Consider the following 19,200-nt stretch of genomic DNA (forward strand, 5'->3'; position numbering starts at 1 on the left):
ATACTACATCTCAGTTAGTTCACCGAGAACCTATTGGGCATAGAAACTAATGTTTTTATGAAAAGCAGAATTATGCCCCTCGTCAGGGAGGCATAGTTATAATTTTAATGGATATTTAATTTATATGTGTTTTAATGGTAACCGATGGACAAAAAAATACGGTAACGGAAGGACATTTAAATATTAGCTGATACAGGGTAAAATTTTAGAATGCTAGTATAAAACAAACAATTGTTTAAAGTTAGCAGTCACATTTAAAACATATGTAAGTAATATTTGTACAAAAAATATGTGTGCTTTTTTAAAACAAAATTTTTATTACATTTTTTGTTTTTTATGTTTTGTGATTTTATTTATTCTATTGTATGTGATGAAAATCATGAAAACTACACTTAAAAACTTCTAAGCATGTGAAAATCATTTTAGTATGACATGTTTGTAATATGACAAACCAATTCATGCAGAAACATATGCTTAAAAACTTGAAATGTGTATTGGAACAATACAGTATTGAAACTGCTTTTAGATTTATTACCACACTAGTGGCACCCGCACGGCTTCGCCCGTAATAGAAAAATTAAAGGTCTTTTGGTTCGCTTGTATATTTACAAATGATGTATGGTGAATTTTCTCGCCAATTGGCTTGTACCGACGTTACAGTTCCACGTTATGATAATTTCGTATCTCGCCAATTGTTGTACCCATGTTACGATTCCACGTTATGATAATTTCGTAATTTATGATAGTTTTTTTTTTCTTAAAATTTGAATAAAAAAAGAACCACATCGAATTTTCGAAAAATCGCTTCGAGGTGCACACCCCCATGCTACATACTAACTTTGTGCCAAATTTCATGAAAATCGGCCGAATGGTTTAAGCGCTATGCGCGTCACAGACATCCTACAGACATCCTACAGACATCCTCCGGACAGAGAGACTTACTGCTTTATTATTAGTAAAGAAGTCGCAGGAAAAGACTGTTGAGAGCATTGATTTAACCGCTAAACGCACTACAAAGAGATCAGTAAATTCATAGATCAACTTTCAAAAAGATGGAGAAAAAGGATCCAAAAAGATCCATTCTTATCCTGACACACAAAATATGCACTATTTAAATCCTGTAACAAGTTATGTTATTGTATATAGAAAGTACTTCAACAAATCGAAGGAGATTTCACTTCAAAGTCAACAGACTCTCAGTTATAAATAATGTTAAAAGGGAAGATACTACTGAATCAAAAACACCAAATTATAAGAATATGATAAAGGATTCATTATTGGACAAGTTTTGTTTGCTGGATGGAAGGGAAATAAATTAACAAAGAGCAATGTTGGACAGGTACTTCATATAGAGCATGAAGGAATAGAAAAAACTTGTTTGAGAATCTCTACTAATAATAAAGCTGAAAGTCTCTCTGTCTGGATGTCCGGAGGATGTCTGGATGTCTGGATCTCTGTGGCGCGCACAGCGCCGTTCTGCCAATTTTCATGAAATTTAGCACAAAGTTAGTTTGTATCATGGGAGTGTGCATCTCGAAGCGATTTTTCGAAAATTCGATGTGGTTCTTTTTCTATTCCAATTTTAACAACAAAATTATCATAAGATGGACGAGTAAATTACGAAATTATCATTACGTGAAACCGTAACATGGGCACAAGCCAATTGGCGAGATACGAAATTATCATAACGTGGAACCGTAACATGGGTACAAGCCAATTGGCGAGAAAATTCACCATACATTATTTGTTAATAAACAGGCGAACCAAAATACCTTTTAATTTTTCTATTACGGGCAAAGCCGTGCGGGTACCACTAGTGCATAATAATGTGGAAATGGTCTTCGTGTTTGCTGAGAAGGAAGATAAATGTTCTATGGATTATGACAAAATTATTGAGTATTTAAAGAATTCAGAATTGTAACAGACGGCTCAGGCATTAGATATCATTGTTTCAGACTGCTGTATCAGCTAAATAAATGTTTGTAAGCTGAAATTTTCCAAGTTTAATCGTTTTGGACTTCTTGTCCTTCCGTTACTGTCCCTTCCGTTAACCTTAATAAATATATAATTTATATGCTTGAAATAATTATTTTTTCAAACTAGAGGTGGAATTGTAATGACTGAACACTCATGTATGCGCTCTAGGTTTTATAGATTTTTCACTTTTATAGTTTAGCTGAACTTTTGGAAAGAACATGATAGCGTGAAAATCATGTCGCAAAAATGTCCTTCCGTTACCGTTTTTTAAATTTGATTTTAAGAAAACGTTATTAACAAAAAATTCTCGGCATTGGCTTTTTTAGTAATTTACTATGATGTGTATAAATGTCTATGCATCAGTTTTTGAAAAAACATGTATTTTGGTAAGTTCTCAGACAGAAATACATCGATTTTTTTGTAAAACTGTCCTTTTCGTTACTGCTGGAATTCACCAATTTTACTTTACTGTTTAAGGAAAATTCATAAATACTAAATATTTCGGTTTTCAGATCCCACCTGAAATCATTTTCTTGTTTTGAAAATACATTTCTTAGACACAGAAGGCAATCATATAAGTAGCTGTTGTCTCCAGTAGAAGAAAATGGATGTAAGGGAAAGAATTAAAAATTTGGAGATAACTGGTACAAGTGTTTGAAGAAATTCCTCTGTTCATGGAAGAAGATGGTACAGTAAAACCTGTAAAGTTGACCACCCTCGTAAGTTGACCACCTGGCTAAGCTGACCGCTATTTTCAGGCACATAATTAGATCTACATCGTGTAATTCAACCTCTGTAAGTTGACCACCTGTTTAAGTATACAGTGAAACCTTTGTAAGTTGACCACATGCGGTGCCTTACTTTAGTGGTATACTTAAACAGGTGGTTAACTTACAGAGGTTGAATTACATGATGTAGATCTAATTATGTGCCTGAAAATAGCGGTCAACTTACACTGTTATAACCAAGGGTTCCAGACGAGTGAAAATATTCCCTCTAAGGTGAAAGCATAGTGCCTGAAGGAGCAATGCAGGCCAGAAAATAGAGCAGAGGAGCCAAAACAGCACGCAATCGCAGAAAGACTCATTGCGCATGCGCTTTTTGCCTTAGACATACATTCAACCACCTCAATATGGCGGACAAATAATGATTGCGTTTGTGTGTCTCTCACATTGAATGAAGTACACTATTGGATTAAAACCCAACTTTTCTAGGATTAATTATCCGAAATGACAAGTAAGTACAGCTTTTGATCACTTTGTAGCTTTTAGGGCTTTCAAATATAGTTAAGTGTTTAAAAGTGCATTTATTGCTTTTCAGTAACCGTTAGTCTTCTAGTTCCCGTTTACCGTTACTATCGTGAAATTTCCATCATTCAAAACGCTACTAAAAATATCTGTCATTATTTTCTTGAATACTCGATAAAAAGCTTTTATTAATCACCAAAAGAACCTTAATAAAAATGTTTCTTGTGCTTCGTAATTATAACAGAAAGCTAGCGAAAAAAAAAATATCTCTCAGTCTAGCTCTTTTTTTTTTTTTTTTTTTTGCTTTTTCATTCAAGAGTAAGAATCATTTCGTTAGCGGTTGATGCTCGATAGCGTTAGAAATTCCTTTTGGTTTTTTATTTAACTGGTTGAAAAACTTTATGTGCATTTTATTTTGTTATTCTTGATTAACGTTTATGAAACGATTTTGTTTTTCCGTAATTGTAATATCCCTGAATATTTTTGGCTCATCATGTAAATAATCCATAAGTACAGCTATGCTTCATTTTCGGAATACGTCATGTTTTAGTAAATGTATAATTTCTCACATGTTTTAAATAATTACTCGTTTTTAAATTATAATGTATTTGTGACAGAGATCTTTGATACCAAGTGAAGGGGTAGATATTTATTGTTTTATTAATTTTTAACATTACTTTTTGTTAAAAAAAACCCCATCAGAACCCTGAATTTTTTCACATGTTTTTTAACGACCCCAGAGTTATTATTCATATTATTTATTTTATGAATTTTTAAGAAAACGATAAAGATTTCACCGGTTCGCAAAGTTTTTCATTTGCTTTTACCGCTCCCGTGGGTCAAAAGAGGTTGAGAAACACTGAGTTAGAGCACGATCAGATGAATTAAAGTTATGAGCACTTCTTAACTATGTTGAAAGCTCTGAAATATGATCAAATGCTGTAATTACATGTTTTAATCATTTCCAATACCGAGTTCAATGTGAAAATGTCCAAAACGTAGAATATCATAAATCAAAACAAAACTTAAAAAAAGAAAAAAAAAATTACACAACTGTATTCAAAAACGCACACAATACGGGGGAGGGGGATCTATAGTAAGGGTGCCATTTCTCTCTCCGAAGGTTCCTTTTTTTCACTCCGGCTGTCTAGTTTTTAAAAGGTGCCTGTTTTTCACCCTATTTAGAGGTGCGATTTCGGCTCCGTATTGGGTGTCGCTGGTGAACAAGCGTTTCTCCCGTGAAAGGTGCCGAATGCATCCTGTAGTTTTAACAGTGTACAAGGGTGGTCAACTTTACAGGTTTTACTGTACCACTAAAGTAGGGCACCGCATGTAGTCAAATTACACAGGTTTCACTATACTAGTCTTTCTGGCATGGGCTGCTGAACAGCAGAATTCAGCAAAGCTTTTCAACAAAACCTACTTAGGGTTTGTTTGCCCACCTTTTACCATACACTTCTAAAAATTCCACTTGTATCCCTTTGTTTCTCACTGCCTGATATGGTGTCCACATTTTTTTTTTTTTTTTTTTTTTTGAGCAATCCCGATTTCTTATTGTTTTCATTTGACTGTTTTGATGTGCTATCATTTTATTTTCCCACAAGCACCCACTGCAGCATCACCGTCGACCGGCCGCCTCACGATGCTGCTCCTCTAGCGAAAACCGTCTCGAGGTTGCGTAAATATCCTACACTTACACGCATACATACACACACGTACACACACAAACACATACACACACAAACACATACACACACACAAACACATACATACACTAAACACATACATACACACACACGCATACATACAGACACATACACACCTACACGCAACAACCCACACACTGATGCATACACACAACTACCCACACACTCACACTCATGCATGCACACAGACACAAACACATATGCCTACACACACATACATCACATTCCCCACCACACACAAACACTCATACACACAACTACCCACACTCATACCTGCACACAGACACAAACACACATGCCTACACACACATACACATACCCCTACACACAAACACACATACCCCCTACACACAAACACACATAAACCCTTCACACAAACACACATACCCCTACACACAAACACACATACCCCATACACACATAAACACACATGCCTACATACACACACACACTCGTGATTGCGAAAAACATAATTTGAATTCAAGAGGTCAAAATTCAAATTAATTTTTTTTTTTTCTAATAACTAAAACAAGACTTTGAAAATCCATTAAGTCTAAAGCGAACAGTTTTGTCCAACTTACATGACAGGAGGAAAATGGTTGGCCATTCTGTTTCATGTTACATTCTAAATTTTGTGTTGACATAATTTTTTAATTTGTGTCTGATAATTCTGTGTGTTCCCTCAGTAAGATTTTAATCTGGATTATTTTCCTCACCATCAATAGCACAGGGGAACAAAAAAAAATTTTTCTTTGGTGCCCAGAGTTTGAGAACTGATTTTAAATGTTTGGGGCTCTGAATCGAAATATGACATTAGTTTTTCTCTAGCAGCTCTACATTTTTAAATAAGTGCTGCTGTTTTACCCAAAATGTGCAGTTTTAACTCCATTTTGCGCACTTCTAAAGCAAGTGTAGGCTTCTTAAACAAGGATTGCTTCTGGCATATTTACCCTATTGTCAACCTGCAGTTTAGTAACTTAAAGGAAAGTTCACCAGATGCAGTAAAAGCTTGACAAGTTCAGTAATAACGCTTCAACAAGTTAAGGTCAATTTGTAAGTTCTTGGTTTACATATATTCGCTTCGCGCGATGTGTGATGAGCTGGATCTTTGTATACAATATTTTTCAGGGCCTGATTAATATAGCGGGTAATCCGAAATAAACATTTGGGAGGGGGGTCCACCCCCCTCAAATTCCCCCCCACTATCTTTTCAGAGTGTTGAGGTGTTTTACCACTCGTTCAAATTATTTGTTGGGAGGCAGAGTATCCCACACTTAAGTACAGGTAAAAATGGTAAATAAATAAAAAAGCAAATTAAGGTAAAGTTTTCTTAAGTAAGACTACTACACTTTTAGTCATTTTGAGGTTCTTAAAAATTAAGGACCCATGTCCAAGAGCCTAATTGGACTGTTTGGTAATCAATCTCTTATTATTTGTACAATACAATAGGAATAAAAATCCATGTTTTGTGTTTTATTTGATCTATAGATGTAACTTAGAGAGTGAACTTCACTACTAAAACTATGCATGTGTGTAAGGTAAAAACCTATAAAATGTTTAATCATTCCAAAAATGTTGATTCATATTTTGAGATGGAATAAAATAACAACCAGAAATTTATGATTTGTTGGTGTTTGTAGCACTCCCACCTTATTTAATAAATTTTTTCAAAAAAAGATAAACTTCTGTTTTAGATGAAACATTGAAAAGATTTTTGAATGTTCATAGCGGAAGCATAAAAGGGGAATATAAAGGGACATATTTAAACCAAAGTGAAAAAAAAATTAATTTGAATTTTGACCTCTTGAATTCAAATTATGTTTTTCGCAATCACGAGTGTATGTGTGTATGTAGGCGTGTGTGTTTGTGTGTGGGGTATGTGTGTTTGTGTGTAGGGGGTATGTGTATGTGTGTGTAGGCATGTGTGTCTGTGTGCAGGTATGAGTGTGTGGGTAGTTGTGTGTATGAGTGTTTGTATGTGGTGGGGAATGTGTTTGTGTGTGTGTAGGCATATGTGTTTGTGTCTGTGTGCTGGCATGAGTGTGGTGAGTGTGTAGGTAGTTGTGTGTAGGCATGAGTGTGATGAGTGTGTGGGTAGTTGTTTGTATGTGTGTGTAGGTGTCTGTATGTATGTGTAGGTGTCTGTATGTATGCGTGTGTGTGTATGAATGTGTTTGAGTGTGTGCATATGTTTGTGTGCGTGTATATGTTTGTGTGTGTAGGTATTTGTGCGTGCGCGTGTGTGTGTGTATGCGCGTGTGTGTAGGATATGGACGCAACCTGGAGACGGTGTTCGCCAGAGGAGCAGCATCGTTAGCTCGACGGTGGTGCTGCAGAGAGTGCTGGCGGGAAAATAAAATGATAGCACATCAAAACAGTCAAATGAAAGCAATAAGCAATCGTGATTGCTCAAAAAAAAAAAATTGCCAGACTAAGTTCCTAATAGAAGCGTGAATTAAAAAGAGAAAAGGGCACAGTTGCGATTTGAAAAATATACAAACTTAAATTTACAAGTTAAAAAAAATGTTCCCCTTAATTACGGTAATTACCTTCATGGCGGTGATCTCCCATCCAATCATCATCGTCATCAGAGTCATCATAGTCTGATTCATCTACAAAATATTAATAAACCACAAGTTAATGAAAATGCTATTTACGATCTTATAATGCATATTCTTTAGCAAATGCAGATAAACTAAAGCGTTAGGAATATTTCGTTAAACTAACTTGTCTGTGAAAAACGCCCAAGAACTGTACTGAACTGAGTAGTTAAGTTTCTATAAATCAGCCGAACTCGCGCAACTCGTGGCAGTCTTCACAATTTTATCGCAGTATGTAACAGTTTCAGTTTTAAGCAGTTCATAACATTTCGCGCGAGTTCGTTACAGAAATCTTATACATGTGGTGTTTTGTTATCTAACAAGTTTTGTTTGCTATCTAACATTGTATTTGATGTGATACAATTAAATTGTTCTCAGTTAAAAGTTCAAGTGTTTGTCCAAGTTGCTTGTGTAACAATTTCTACACGAAGGAATAGAAGGAATATCCGAAGACCATAGTTCAAATGACATCATTGCCCTGCGACGTTTGGAAAGCGTTGAAGTTAAATGTATGGTAAGAATTTTTGAATTTTTAGAAACTTACTTTGACGCAAAACATGTCAGTCCCAAATAAAACATTTCACTAAATTTGCGAAAAAGCAAATCTTGCAAAAACGTACAGTACTGTACGTCCAGTTGTTGGACTACCAACTAGGTAGTCCAACAACTGGGACTAACGACAATCTGGATAAACGAAAATCCGTGTAATATGGTAATAAGCAAAACGAATTTTTAAATAAGCACAGACGTACCTTTTATTTCAGCAAAAAACAGTGCTTTATATTAACACAACATAGGACTGTTTCGTTCTGCTGCAGTGGCGTCGAACAGACGCTCCAAGTATGTCATGACGGTTGTAAGTTTGCTAAAATGTATCGCAAGATCAATGCAGGAGCTGCCCATTTAGTCAAAATAACAAGAAGTTCTGTCTAGAACTAAACGAGCCTACTTTCCCATATACCAATATCGACTTTCTAGTATCTGATCAGTATTCTCAAAATTAGCTAAAATCGTAAATTATTTCAAACATATTTTTTAAATATTTTAAGCTGATTTCGAGATATAAAGTATGCCTCGCTCATCTAAAGAATTAGATACGTAAAAAATAAATAAAAGAACAAATAAAATAGCAGCACCTTTTAAACAAAGCAGCTAAATACATTTTTTCCATCAAAAAAACTATCTTCAACCACTTTCAAAAAGGAAAAAAAAATTCAAATTAAAAGCTCATTAAAATAAATACATCATATATACAAAAAAAATCGTTTGTTTTTTCCCCTGTTGCCAAACATTTTTTACTTTCTTCTATATCTAATATATAGAAGAAATTATTGGATTCGTGCAAATTTTCGAATTTCGAATTTTGACGGATTCGAACGTTTTGAGGTGTGCTGAGTCCATTTCGACTATTTTTGGAAAATGTCTGTGTGTGTGTGTGTGTGTGTGTATGTGTGTCACGTCTGTTAGTGACCAGTTTTTTGTGGCCGCTCTACAGCAAAAACTACCGCATGAAATTGAACGAAATTTGGTACACATATGTACCCCTATGTGAACTTGTGCCCATTGGTTTTTGGCGCGAATTCCTCCAAGGGGGGTGGAGCAATGGGACGTTTTTTGAGTTACGCGTGCTTGCTATTCCTCAGGAAGTAACTGGCGGAATCAAACAAAATTTGGTCCATATGTTGCCCCTAACAGGAGCAGGTGCTGATTCAATTTTGGTGTCAATAGCTCAAACGGGGGTTGAGTTATGGAGCGTTTTTCGTCGTCAATTGTGACTGCTGTTTCTCAAGAAATAACGAACGGAATCAAACAAAAAATTTTTGACAAGTAGCCCTTAGTGGGTATAAGAGCTGATTTTATTTTGGTGTCAACAGCTGAAAAGGGGGTAGCGCAATAGCCCGTTCTTTTTTTCCATTATGAGTGCCCTATCTCAAGAAGTAATGCTACGTTCTGGTTGAAATTTGGAATATATGTGAATCCATATGTAAACAGGCTTTGGTTCAATTTTGACGCCAATCGCTCCAAAAGGTGTTGATTTCTTTTTTGAATAAAAATAGCTTTATTAATGCAACAATAAGAAAGATAAATCGTAATAGATTGTCGTCTGCGTATTTCTCGTGTTTTTAATTGTATGGAAATGATCGGAAATATTATCTGAATGATTTAAAATTTTTAACTGTTGCCATCTTATGTTTGTTAATAAATAAAATATTTGTCATTAATTCAAGTAAGGCTTTTAAAGTAACTTTCAATTTTCGCTCTTTGTTTTGTTTTTACAATAATTCAGACTTTGGGATGGTCGTCAAGTTTTTGCATTGGTAATTTTGTTTTTGTTAGGAATATTGCTTCCTCGTCAAGCATGGGGAGGGATCAGAAAAAGGAAAAATATAGAAGAAAGTTTCGTGATGGCCACAACATACTAGTTTAAGAATGAATTAATGTACTTTCAAAAATAAATAAAAACAATAAAATGTCAACTTAAAGAAATAATTTTCATTGTCGAAAAAAAATCGTCTGCGCATATCTTTATGTAGAAGGACTCCGAATTTCTCCGCCAAAAACTGAATACATAAATTAAAACTTTAGCTTGAAAATAAAATCAAAACATATTAAAAACAATTATTTCACAGTAAAAACCATGGATGCGGAGTCAGAGTCAGAGTCCATCTGATTTTGGGACAAAAGAGTTAGATTCGAGAGCCGAAAGTTTTAAATTCAAAGACTCAGAGTTGGAATCGGTCATTTCCCCCAAAAGTCCGCAAGTCTGCCAATATTTGTAGAGTCGGAGTCGGACTTATTATTTGATACAGGAGTTGGAGTCAGAGTCGAATTTCCAAGAGTCGGAGTCAGTCATTTTTCCTCCGTGCATGAATTTTTGCCAAAGCTACGAAGTCAGATTCAAAGTCGGGGAGTCGGAGTCCGAGTAATTTTCGGGCACAAGAATCGAAATCGGAGTCAGGAGCCCCAAAATTATCGGAGTCGGAAGTAGGTCGTCAAGAGCTATTTCCAACAAAGTTTGTTTGAAGTAAATCCGCCTTAAAGTTCGGAATCTATATATTGACTTTCAGTTTCCCCGTAGGTGCTAATGTTAAGAGATTTGAACTGTTCAAAATTGAACGAAAAGTTGTTCAAATCAAAAAGATATTGTCGATACATGTGTTTCATCAAAAGCTTTTCCCTACAAAGTTTGTTAGGAGCCACTTCGTCTCTAAGTTCAAGATTTATTTTTGCTTTGAATTTAGGCGCTAATGTTAAGTTTTTTTGAACTGTTCAAAATTGAACGAAAAATCGTTCAAATCAAAAAATGAATCATGGGAATGAGATGTCTTCGCCGAAATCTTTCTAACAAAAAAAATTTGTTCGAATCGGACTATTCATTCAAAAGTTATTAGGGGGGGACAGACAGAAAGACCAATAGACATTTTTCCCCATCTCAATACCCTACTTTCCAATTTTTAATTTTTCAATATTTATCTAACTATTTTATTTATTTTTGACTTTTTTTTTGTTTTTCGGGATATTTTTAAGATGCATTAAGCCTTCTTTCATGCTTTTTTCTACTTTCTCTGACTTTTACTGCGAAAGTAGGCTAAAAAACGAATGTTTGGCGAACTTTATAGTTCAGCTATAATAATTTAATATTATTTACGTAAATTTAAAACTTTTTTAAAACTCTACAAATTTGATCTGGATAAATGGGGACCAGAAAAACGCGGTTCTACTGTAGTTTAATATCCACACGTTCAAGTATTCTGTGATCCTCACCCTTAGGAGAAAATCCTGGGCTACTATGACCAGTCTCCAGCTTCAGAAGAAAATTCTAGCTGCCCTCGTGAACACAACCTACAAAATACTTCTTATATACTGACATTTGCGTTTTTAGCCTACTTTCCCAGTAAAAGTCAGAAAAAGAAGAAAAAAGCATGAAAGAAGGCTTAATGCATCTTAAAAATGTCGCAAAAAACAAAGAAAAATCAAAAATAAATAAAATAATTAAATAAATATCGAAAAATTAAAAATTGGAAAGTAGGGTATTGAGATGGGGAAAAATGTCTGTCGGTCTGTCCCCCCACCCCCTGATAACATTTGAATGAATGGTCCGATTCGAACAAACTTTTTTTTGTTCGAAAGATCTCGGCGAGGACACCTCATTCCCATATTTCACTTTTTGATTTGAACTGTTTTTTGTTCAATTTTGAACAGTTCAAAAAAACTTAACATTAGCGCCTACGGGGAGACTGAAAGTCAATGTAGATTCCGTACTTGAAGGCGGATTTATTTCAAACAAATTTTGTTGGAAATAGCTCTTGACGCCAATCTCCAGACTCCGACAATTTAGATTCACCTGACTCCGACACTTGTGCCCGACAATTAATCGCACAGGACTCCCCGACTTCGACTCTGACTTCGTAGCTTTGGCAAAAATTTATACACGGAGGACAAATGACTGACTCCGATTCTTGGATATTCGTCTCGGACTCCTTTATCCCAAAATGAGATGGACTCCGACTCCGCAGCTATGGTTTTCACTGTGAAATAATTATTGTTGATATGATTTGTTTTTATTTTCACGCTAAAGTTTTAATTTAGGTATTCAGTTATCAGCGAATAAACTCGAAGTCATTTATGTTTCTATAACGATATGCGCAGACGATTTTTTTTTTTTTTTTGATAATGAAAAGTATTTCTTTAAGTTGACATCATAGACTAATAATAAGAGTAGACCGAGCTATGGCAACCCTTTTGCTGCTCATAAACCAAACCATGTGACTGGTGGATATCCTAGCAACAGCGGGCGTTGATCGTAGAACACGATCAACGCACGCGAGAAATAAAATAAATAGAATTGATGGAAGAATGATCTTTTATGGAGTCCGATTTGTAAATTTGTTATTCTTAGTTGTAAATATTTTGTTAATGTAGTGAGTTTTTCGTTTAGATAGTATTGTGCACTTTCTTTATTCAATTTCAATAACTCTCTAAGCAATTAAAGATGCAAGCGCCCAAAAAGAATCGCAAACGGTAAAATTTTTACCTACAATTTCAATTTACGATACCGATTAGTACATTTTTGCGTTAACGCAAAACGTTTACGCCATTACGTTTACGCCAGTGCTGACGTAGCAGTTCCAAATGAAATAAAAGTTACTGAAAACTGTGATCAAAAACTAATTACTAATGTCAAAATAATGCATAACTAAAAGAAAAACAGTTCAATCATCTCTGCACCTGGGAAAAAAATTATAATAATAAAAAATTTTTGAAAAAAACATAGAACCGACTTCAAAATTGCTCTAAAAAGTGAAAAATAATTTTATTCTTTAAACACCATCGATAATACTTTTAAACATAATTTTTGAAGTTGGCGCAAAAACAATAGATAAAATCATTCACACCCATAACTCAACTACAAGTATAAATTTAACCAGGTCCAGTTTCTTCACTACCACATGCATTGCGCATTGATGACAGCATATTTGAGTAACGATATAAATGTTTCGTTCCTAACTTTGGATGATTTTTTGATAAAAATATGAACGAAGCATGGTTACAATGGATTTTACTTTTTGTTCTGCGCCAACTTCAAAAATTATGTTTAAAAGTATTATCGATGGTGTTTAAAGAATAAAATTATTTTTCACTTTTTAGAGCAATTTTGAAGTCGGTTCTATTTTTTTTTCAAAATTCTTTTATTTCATTCTTTTTAGTGTAAATGCAGATATTTCAGTAAAAGTAAGAAGTTACCTAGTAAGAAGTTCGGCTCTATATCACTGTATTGCTTTAGAAAAGCCTTTATTCAAAATTATCATTACAATTACTATTAATGTTACCTACTGTTATATGGCACCAAACTTTTATAACAATGAGTTTCATATTGTCGCATAGATGAAGATAGCGAAGACAATGTGAAAGCCAAATGAAGCGAATACTCGTTAGTCTCAACTCGAGATCTTTATTCAGAACCACGAATGAACATTACATCTCCTTATATACAATTTGAGAAAGTGCTGGAACTTTCCAGACTTGGAAAGATACAGAAATTAATAGAACATTCGAGAAAATACGGGAAACAGTAGAAACGAAATTTAAGTAAAATTCACTTTGTCCTAGTCGGGATTTGAACCCAGGTCGCTCGTGTGGGAGGCGAGAATTCTACCACTGAGCCACCGTTATCCACGGATAAAAAGTGCGAACTTCGCTACAATATCATTTTAATCATTTAATAGGGAAATTTACTGTTTTTTGCCCATAACTTTTTTTCTAAAGAACAAATATGGTCAAACAAAGTAATGGGACCTAAGTTGAGCCATCCCCTATCCATTAAAAAAAGAATCATCAAAATCGGTTCACTAGGTGAGACGCTATGAGTGGACAAAAAAAAAACATACATACGGTATGAATTGATAACCGCCTCCTTTTTGAAGTCGGTTAAAAACACATTACGTCTTAAAATATATGTCAAGTGCCAAACTATAGATAATCCTGCCATCTAGCAACCATGCTGCCAAAGTTTTCGCCAAGCCTCCCACCAGTCACATGATGTATCCATGAACCAATTTTTTCATCAGCAAGTCTGAGGAAGCTCGGTCTACTTTTATTATTAGTCTATGGTTGACATTTTATTGTTTTTATTTATTTTGGTAAGTGCATTAATTCATTTAAAAATTTATTTTTGGCAACAGGGGAAAAATAAACGATTTTTTTTTTATCGATTTTTTTTTTGATATGATGTATTTACTTTGATAAGCTTATTAATTTTAATTATTATTTTTTCGTTTTGAAAGCTGTTAAAGAATTGTTTTTTTAGGGAAAAAGTGTATTAGCAGCTTTGTTTAAAAGGTGCTGCTTTTTTTTTTCTTACGCATCTAATTTTTTTAGATGTGTAAGGAATACTTTATTCCTAGAAATTAGCAAAAATATGTTTGAAACAATTTGCAATTTTAGCTATTTTTGAGAATATTGATCAGGTACTAGAAAGTACTATGGGTATACGGGAAAGTAGGCTCGTATAGTTCTAGACGGAACTTCTTGTTTACTTCCTTTTACAAAAAAGGAAGTATTGTATTCGCGAAAAAATTTTCACTCAAAAATCGGCCTTAATTTCTATTTTGCTCACCCCCGAATGAATGTTGGGTTTTTTTTCGACTCGATCACAAGTGGACCCGAAATATCCATTTTGACGATCCCCGAGTTAATTACAACGAGTTTTCTCGTGACGTCTGTATGTACGTATGTATGTATCTCGCATAATTCAAAAATGGTATGCCCTAGAAAGTTTAAATTTGGTACGTGGACTCCTAGTGGGGTCTAGTTGTGCACATTCCCTTTTGGTTGCATTCGGATGTTCCTAAGATGTTCCTTTTGCTCCTTTTTGGAGGGAAATCATTGTTAATTTCGATGTAAACTCAAGTGGTGTTAAGATTTGGCGGGCATTTGGCGATATATCACCAGTCTTTCGGTCGCCAAGTTTTGTCGCCAACTTGGCGACAAATTTGGCGATTTTTTTTTAAATCTTTGTTTTAATTTGGCCACTGGTGTTGATATTTAGAGAGTAAGCTATTGAATCACATTAAAAGTGCCAATAATGAGAAAATGACATTAAATTGGAGTAAAAGGAAGTCATGTGATGCACACATCAGCTCGTTCGTTTCTAAGACACACATAAATTCTACAAAAAGGAGTAAAATATTTGGCTGATAAATGCAATTCAAAGAAAAACAAGAAATTTGTTTATTTGTGCCCCCCCCCCTTCCTGAATGTGCTATGAGTGGGTTATTGCCTACTGCAAACAAAATAATTTCCATTTGAAGTATCAAAAAAATAATTCTTAATATTGCAAATATCTTACGCAGAAACTTGACACAAAAACTATTTTTCACAGCTGACTATATATCGTTCATTCATATCATACCAATAGAATCTCGTTTAACAATGAAAAATAATGTCCTTTTGTCCATAAACAAAGAAAATGTTTTGTATCAAATTAAATCGTGCTTTACCGCTATATGAGTATATCCAAGAACTGGATTCACTACGTGAGGATGAACTACTATTTGATGAGGAGTCGGAGCTGGAAGAAGACCATTCGCTGGACCAAGAGTCGTCATCGTCTGTTGATCTTCCCTTTTTAGGAGCTTTATCTGAAACGTTCGAAGAACCGCGGTTAGGATTCCATATAACAATAGTGAAACTTCGGAATTAGGTGTTTTTTCGTTCTTTATTAACCCCGAAACACAAAGGAAGGGGTTTATAAGTTTGACTTGTCTGTGTATCTGTGTACCTGTCTGTGGCACTCTAAGCGCCTAAACGGATGGACTGATTTTGAAAAAAAAAATATTTGTCCGAAAAGAGTGTTGATAGAGAGTGTTCTAAGATAGGTTACGGCCTTTGGATGACATTAATTAACGAAGATATTAAATAAAAACCTCTAAAAGGGTTTTTGCAATTTTTGCAGTAAATATATATTTAAAACTTTTGAAATTTAGAATCAAAGTAAAGAGTATCTCAGCAAAAACAACTCTGTTGTAAAAATTTCCCCGCCAAGAAAACCTTTAACTCTTCCCCACAAAAAAGAAAGCCTTCATCCTTAACCAAAAAACCCTCAACCTTAAAAAGTCATGATATCTAGTTTGCCAGCCAAGTATCTGACAAACTATCATACTCCCTGTTCTCCTCTTTCATCACACCTACTTCCGTTAGAACCTCCTCCCACCTTCAACTCCTCAGAAATATGGATAGATTTTTCAAATTGTTTATCATGTTTGGCGGGAAATTTTTTGCTCACCAAGCGATTCAGCCGCCGCCCCTGATAGTTGAGTCAAGGAAACCGGATAGCCGGCCTGACAGATCCTGACCTGTAGCGAACGATGCTACAACCAATGCCCCAAGTCGATGGCAGCCATTGCGCACGTAGTTTTTTTCTTATAGTGTCGAACGTTGTTTTGAAGAAGTTTGATCTTATTTTTCCACTTTAAATAAGCTGAGGTATGTACCTGTAGATGCTACAGTGGCAGCATTATTACTTTAACTAATTATTTTAGCCTATATTTTAATCAACAATATTGATTACTTCCGTTTGATTTGATGTCTTTAATCTACATTTCTTCCATCTTGTCGGATCGGGGTTATGACGCCACCTCTCCGGGGGAGATGCCGCTATGGCAGCATTACCCCCGGAAGCATATTTCCACTGTATAGGTCAAAAGCAATTTCTTAAAGGAAGGAAAATGCGCTCTTGTAAACTGTGCTTAGTCAAAAGAGTTAAGTGACAGAAGTTAGTCTTAACAGAAGAAACTAGTGAAGAAAATAATATTGTAAATGCGAGCAATACGTCTGAAGGTGAGTTACTGGATGTAGTACCTTGCTCATCAAAACCCGTTCAGGAAATGCCTCAAAAAACGTTTCTTCAGTCGCTGGAAAAGTTTTCACCAATTCCAAAATTGGCAGCAGAAAGGGTAGAGGAAAGTTCTAAAAGTAAAGGCCACTCGTCAATTCTAAAGGGAACCCCAATGAAGGCAGTTTTGGAAGAAACAGTAAATAAAAGAAAGGAAAAGACATAGAAAAAGAAACAAGCCGAAAGAAAATCTGCAGCAAAAGTTTTGGGAATGTATATCAAAACTGAATCCAAATGCAAAGAAAGAGAAAGCAGTGACAACACGGCAAAAGAAAATGAATAAATCTGTTAAGAAAAGGTGCAAGCGACCTTTTAGTTTGGAAAACTCTTCAGATGAGGAGGACATTGACGTCAAAACGTTTCGTGACGACGACGAAAATGATGACCTTTTTGATCCAAGCGATCCAAACTTTGTGCTATATGCAATAAAAATGGAACGAACGAACTGTGGAACACATGCATTTGCCAAGTAGGCGCATTCAGAGTGTAGAGATGCTAAAACAGCTGAAAATTACATTTGTGACTTTTGTAAATTTTAAGAAAAACAGATGAATTTAAAATACTGTTTTTTCACTGGTATAAAATAAAAGAATCATTTCCTTTGCTTTTCAATTCCTATATTGTAATGCTAATTGCATATTGGATTTTCAATAAATTTTTCTTCTTAGTCTTTTAGTCATATTGGCTATTGGCGGGATTACCCCAGGTCCGTGACCAGATTACCCCAGCTCCCTGGGTAATATCGCCACAGTGCACAGGTTGACAAATTGATTTTTATGACTATTTCTTTTGTAGATTTATTAATAACGAATTTTGTATACATTCTTAAAATGGCATACAATAATCCAAATATTGATCCAGCTCATAAATACGATTTTTGGTGGCGAAAAAAATTGAAGTTCCTTAAGGTGGCGGCATTCCCCTGGTCTACCCTAAATCCATGTGTCTGCAAAACACCTTCCCTAAATCTTATCTTAAATACTTGATTTTTACCCAATTGAAGGCGGACTGGCAGTACAGGTGGGATCACGCGGAGACGGGCAGAGGGGTCTATGACGCATTCCCCACAATCAAGCTCTCTCCGCGTGTATCACATCGCTGTCATATACCGTCTTTTTAACATTCCCTCAATATCTCCATCGTTTTTAGTCTCATAGAATCACCACTCTGCGTGTGTGGTGGGGTGGGTGATGCATATCATTATTTATTCGATCGTACACTGACAGCTCGCCTGCATTTACGGTGTCCCACAAATATCTCAAGACAGCAAAGAATTAGACAAGCAATCACTCACCCACACAGCACGCGGAGAATGAATGAAATTTTCAAATTACTGTCTTCAGAAGGATTTCTATTCCAAAGTACCACGAAGGCCCTTTTTCCTAGTATTCATTTCATTGTGTATTGACAATTTGTTATTTATGTTATATTTATTGTATTTTATATTTTATGTTAAAATTTTAAAATGTTCAAAATTCTGTATTCTGTTATTTGTATTCTGTATTATTTTATTTGTATACCTTATTCTGTTACTGTTTTCTAAATTCTCTATTCTGTTACTTTGGAATTAAATAAAAAAGGTTGCAACTTCCCGAGGGTCCCTAATCTGGGCAAGTCACTTCTGTGATAGGAAAAGGGTACCCTCGGGTGTGATGTGATGATGTCTACAAAACTAAGTCGGCCAGCTCCTTGATGTTGCCGGAGTACACACTGATGTCTTTTGGAGAGAATTTCCCCCAAGCCGGGCCAAAGATCTTAAAATGGCAGGGCACTCAAAAATATAATTTGGTGTGAGTGGGACATCATCACAGTTACTGTAGGGATGGTAGGTTCTATTGCCCTCTCTCTCTCTCTCTGGATCAGCATGCCTCTAAAGGGACCAGTTCTAAGGCAGGTGACAGCTTTGGTAAGGTCTCTATTTGCATTTATTTCACATATCAGCGAGTCTTTGGTTCGGATGGTGTTTTCTCTTAAACGAAACTTTGCGATCGCATTATCATCATTAAGATAGACCTTGACGGAAATTTCATCGCAAGCTGACTAGCTTGGAATGACCACCTAGATTTATCGATGTCATTGCAGGTATGCCATAGTGCTATGTCGTCTGCAAAGCAGGCAATTTTTGTTTCATCATGTAGGTGGTGAAGGATACGCTAACATACAGGAGAAAAAGTAATGGGCTAAGAACCGAGCCCTGGGGCACCCCTGCCCAGCTTTTCCCGCTTTTCGAAAGAGCTCCATTAAAACGAATCCTAAATTTTCTATGTCTCAGGAAG

General features: G+C 35.4%; 1 protein-coding gene across 1 annotated transcript in view; it reads right to left on the minus strand.

Moving 5' to 3' along the window:
* Positions 1-19,200, minus strand: part of LOC129224208 (zonadhesin-like) — a 133,589-nt gene that overhangs the window by 5,376 nt on the left and 109,013 nt on the right. The window contains exons 30-31 of the mRNA XM_054858626.1: positions 15,531-15,671; positions 7,480-7,542 (exon numbers count right to left, since the gene is read on the minus strand). Coding sequence (XP_054714601.1) covers positions 7,480-7,542; positions 15,531-15,671 — 204 coding nt within the window. The remainder of the gene's footprint in view (positions 1-7,479; positions 7,543-15,530; positions 15,672-19,200) is intronic.

This window comes from Uloborus diversus, chromosome 6, assembly GCF_026930045.1.
Source record: "Uloborus diversus isolate 005 chromosome 6, Udiv.v.3.1, whole genome shotgun sequence".
Lineage (NCBI taxonomy): Eukaryota > Metazoa > Arthropoda > Arachnida > Araneae > Uloboridae > Uloborus > Uloborus diversus.